Genomic DNA, 3,730 nt, shown 5'->3' on the forward strand with positions numbered 1-3,730 from the left:
TAAAACATTGTACATAATTTGAAATTAATTAAAATTTGTTATTGTAAATGGTAAAGTTGAATAAAACATTTACTAAAATTGGAATTTGAAATTCTTGCTAAACACAGTTAAATTCTAACTCCGCGCGTGGTTCAAAATTATTAAACACTGACAACGTTACAGGTCAACTTTAACAACTTTAATTGTTTAATGTCCATAAACATACACAAAGAGAACTGTTCCAGACCAATAGTTTAGTTTGTTTACGTTTGCTCAGAATTATCTATAACATTCTGTATTGTAAATACAAAGGTAAATGAACACAAGGCCCATCAGCTATTGTCGCATTTAAAATTAACTTTTTGACGTGACAACGTCTTAAATTAGGTTGCGGCTCGGAGTCACTCATGAAAAAGTGTAACGCCCGGTAACGTTACGATGCCCGTCCAGTGGGTCCGCCGCACGGGATGCGCACGGGATAAAGCAGATAACTGTGGGTCCGCCGCACGGGAGTAGAGAGAAATTGTATGTTCTAGGACAACCGTTACACGGCCAAGGTCACACAACATCAACACAAAGGTCAATGACCCCTCGCCCCCCTCGCCCCCCTCCACCCCCTCGCCCACAGAGGTCAATGACCCCTCGCCCCCCTCCACCCCCTCGCCCACAGAGGTCAATGACCCCTCGCCCCCTCCACCCCCTCGCCCACAGAGGTCAATGACCCCTCGCCCCCCTCCACCCCCTCGCCCACAGAGGTCAATGACCCCTCGCCCCCCTCCACCCCCTCGCCCACAGAGGTCAATGACCCCTCGCCCCCCTCCACCTCCAGAGGTCAATGACCTTCAAGGTCATTCGATGACCTTGACCTTGGACTTCAAGGTCACTTAATAGCCTTGACCTTCAGTTGTAAGAACGTTTCGTCATAACACTTGAGTCGTCATACAACTGTGACAACACCTGGCTATACGTAGTTTACTTATGATGTAATATTTATGACGTAAATATGAGATCATTGTAATAGTTTGTGGTATTACTGATATTGTATGTTGGCACAAGACATGCGCAGGAAGTAGTTTTCCTTCTGGAGTTTTTGATTCATTAATATTAATAAAGCGGATGACCAGAGTGATTAAGCCACGCGCAGTGCAATTTTGTTGCAACAGTATAATAATAAGTATTTATTCACTATGGTAATGGATTCAACGAAGTGCGTGTAAAGTAAACAAGTGTAGTTATGCAACGTGTGATACAGCCTTGAGGTTTCTTTATAAGCTGAGGAGGAAGTTTTACCCATCAGTGTTCTGTTCATGCTTTCCAAGACACTTCTAATATACAGGTATGTATTTCATACAATTACGTTCCATTATTTTCTACGTTTTTTGAAAAATATGTTGTTTTTCCAAAACTAACTATTGGTAAATTATTTACAAATTGTGTTAAACTAGTATTAATTTGGTTTTATTAAATAGATGAAAACAGTGCATTTTAAATTTTGTAATTTAAAAAATATTAAATTTCTTTTGTATTGATTATTAACGATTTTAATTTTGTGTTTTAGAAATGGATTCTGAAACAGTCGTTGACTTGACACAATCCGAAGAGCATTCTTCAATACTACGTAAGCTTCTAAGTACTCCTCCACCTCCACCACTTAAACAGCAACAGCAACAGCAACAGAAACAGCAACAGCAACAGCAACAGCAGCTGACACAACAACCGTCTACTTCTTCATCTTTCGGTACGTCAGCAATGATGAGTTTCTTAACATTGACACAGATTATAGAAAATTTATGGATGATTGGGTTTCGAAGTTTGGATAGTTGGGAACAATTGGTTAGTCAACTGAAAAAATCAAAAGACATTTGCATGAACCCTATAGCAGTACAACTGCTATTTATTTTCCAAAACTTATGTGATTCTTTGACTAAATATTACCTAGTAGAAAATAATGACTTATCTGCAGATAAACAGGTTTATTATTTATTAGAAGAGCACACGTATGACATGTTATTAAGTATTTTTGATGATGTATTAAAAAATGTTACTAATGTTTCGTTTCCACTAAATATTGTACAAAAGATTCAGGATATCGGAAGAAGTAGATTAATAGAATTAGAAGGTAATACTGAACAAAAAGAGAGTAAAAAATTGAGAAAAGGAGTTAAAAGACCAAAAAGTGATTATTCGTCTGATTCAGATCAACTAAACTTTGATGATGACGATGATGAGGTTGACAAATTTGCTAAATTATTTAACCATAAAAATAATAAATCCTTATTCATATCACAACATTTACAGTACCAGTCTGGCGATCAAAAAAGAAAAATATCAACACCTGGCGAGACTGGTACTCATTTAATTAAAATTGAAATCACCGATGTTAAAGATTTGAAAAAATGTAAAAGTGAAAAACAATATTGGCAAAAAGTATCGAAAAAAAGGCTATTTTTTATTAGACGTTAAAAAAAATCCAGAAGACAAAAAAAAGTTTGAAGTAATTAACAATGTGTTAACGTCTGTTGGTCAAAACATATTAAAAATGGACAGTGTAAAACAAGAAACAGTTACATTTGATAAAAAAGACAAATCGTACTAAATGTTAAGTAGAGTTTGTTAAATATTTTTAGGCTTACTATGTCTTATTGATTTTACAATAATTTTCTATATTAATTAATTAGTTATTATTTTTTCAGCTAGTAACACTCTAAAATTTATTCGACTGTCGGAAAATGGATTTCCACCCGAACGTTGTTCACCATTAGCTGCGGGCTTTGATTTAAGAAGTGGAGAAAATGTAGTTATAAAAAAATGGGATCGTAAATTAGTAAAAACAAATATTGCGATAGTATTACCAGACGAGTGTTATGGTCGAATAGCGCCGAGATCAGGTCTATCTTTAAAAAACGGTATACATGTAGGTGCTGGAGTTATTGATCCAGATTATAGAGGAAACGTAGGAATAGTGCTGTTCAATTTATCAAACGATAATTTCAGTGTAGAAATTGGTGATAGAATAGCTCAATTAATTTGCGAGCGAATAGTTTGGCCTGATATTGAGGAGGTTACTAAAAACAGTGTGTTAGAAAAAACTAGTAGAGATGAAAATGGTTTTGGATCAACGGGATTAAAATAATTATTTTTATTTTTTTTTCAGATCATAAATAATGGAATCTTTTCTACCATTTTAAAAAAAAGAAAACATACTTTTGTTTCTGAACCAATGAACATTGATAATAATGAAGAAGAAGAGCTCATGGAATTAGAACAGGAAAATAATTATTCTCTATCACCATCTACATCATCATCATCATTATCTTCTGATGAAAATAAATTATTAGAAGTTCCCAATTTAAAACGAAAAAAACACAGATTAAAATTAGTATGTCCAAATTATAAATGTATAGAAATTGAAAATGCGTTTTAAAGGTATTTTAAAAACGTACTATTTGAAAAATCAAGACAAAAATTTAAAAGATATTTGTTTAATTTTACAAGTTTCTAAAGAAGAAATAAAACAGTTGATATTAAATTTTACTAAATGAATATGAAGCATTAAAATTTAACATTGTTGTTGAATGTACTTATATGAAACCTTTTACAAAGGAGACTCAAGAAGTGGCTTTTAAAACCTCTAATTTTACAGTGTTTCGTGAAAATTCTTTAAATAATATCTTGAGAAATATGTTTACAAAACTTTGTAGTGAAGAAAATGATTATTTAGGAAAAGGTAGCGGTTGGACATTACATTCTG

General features: G+C 33.8%; 1 protein-coding gene across 1 annotated transcript; it reads left to right on the forward strand.

Moving 5' to 3' along the window:
* Nucleotides 1-839: 839 nt before the first annotated feature.
* LOC124355149 (deoxyuridine 5'-triphosphate nucleotidohydrolase-like) lies at nucleotides 840-3,112 on the forward strand. Its single transcript, XM_046806137.1, has 2 exons — nucleotides 840-1,717; nucleotides 2,673-3,112. The coding sequence occupies exons 1-2, from the start codon at nucleotides 1,540-1,542 to the stop codon at nucleotides 3,110-3,112; spliced, it is 618 nt and encodes a 205-aa protein (XP_046662093.1). The 5' UTR covers nucleotides 840-1,539.
* Nucleotides 3,113-3,730: the final 618 nt, after the last annotated feature.

The sequence above is a fragment of the Homalodisca vitripennis genome, chromosome 1, assembly GCF_021130785.1.
Source record: "Homalodisca vitripennis isolate AUS2020 chromosome 1, UT_GWSS_2.1, whole genome shotgun sequence".
NCBI classification, from domain to species: Eukaryota; Metazoa; Arthropoda; class Insecta; order Hemiptera; family Cicadellidae; genus Homalodisca; species Homalodisca vitripennis.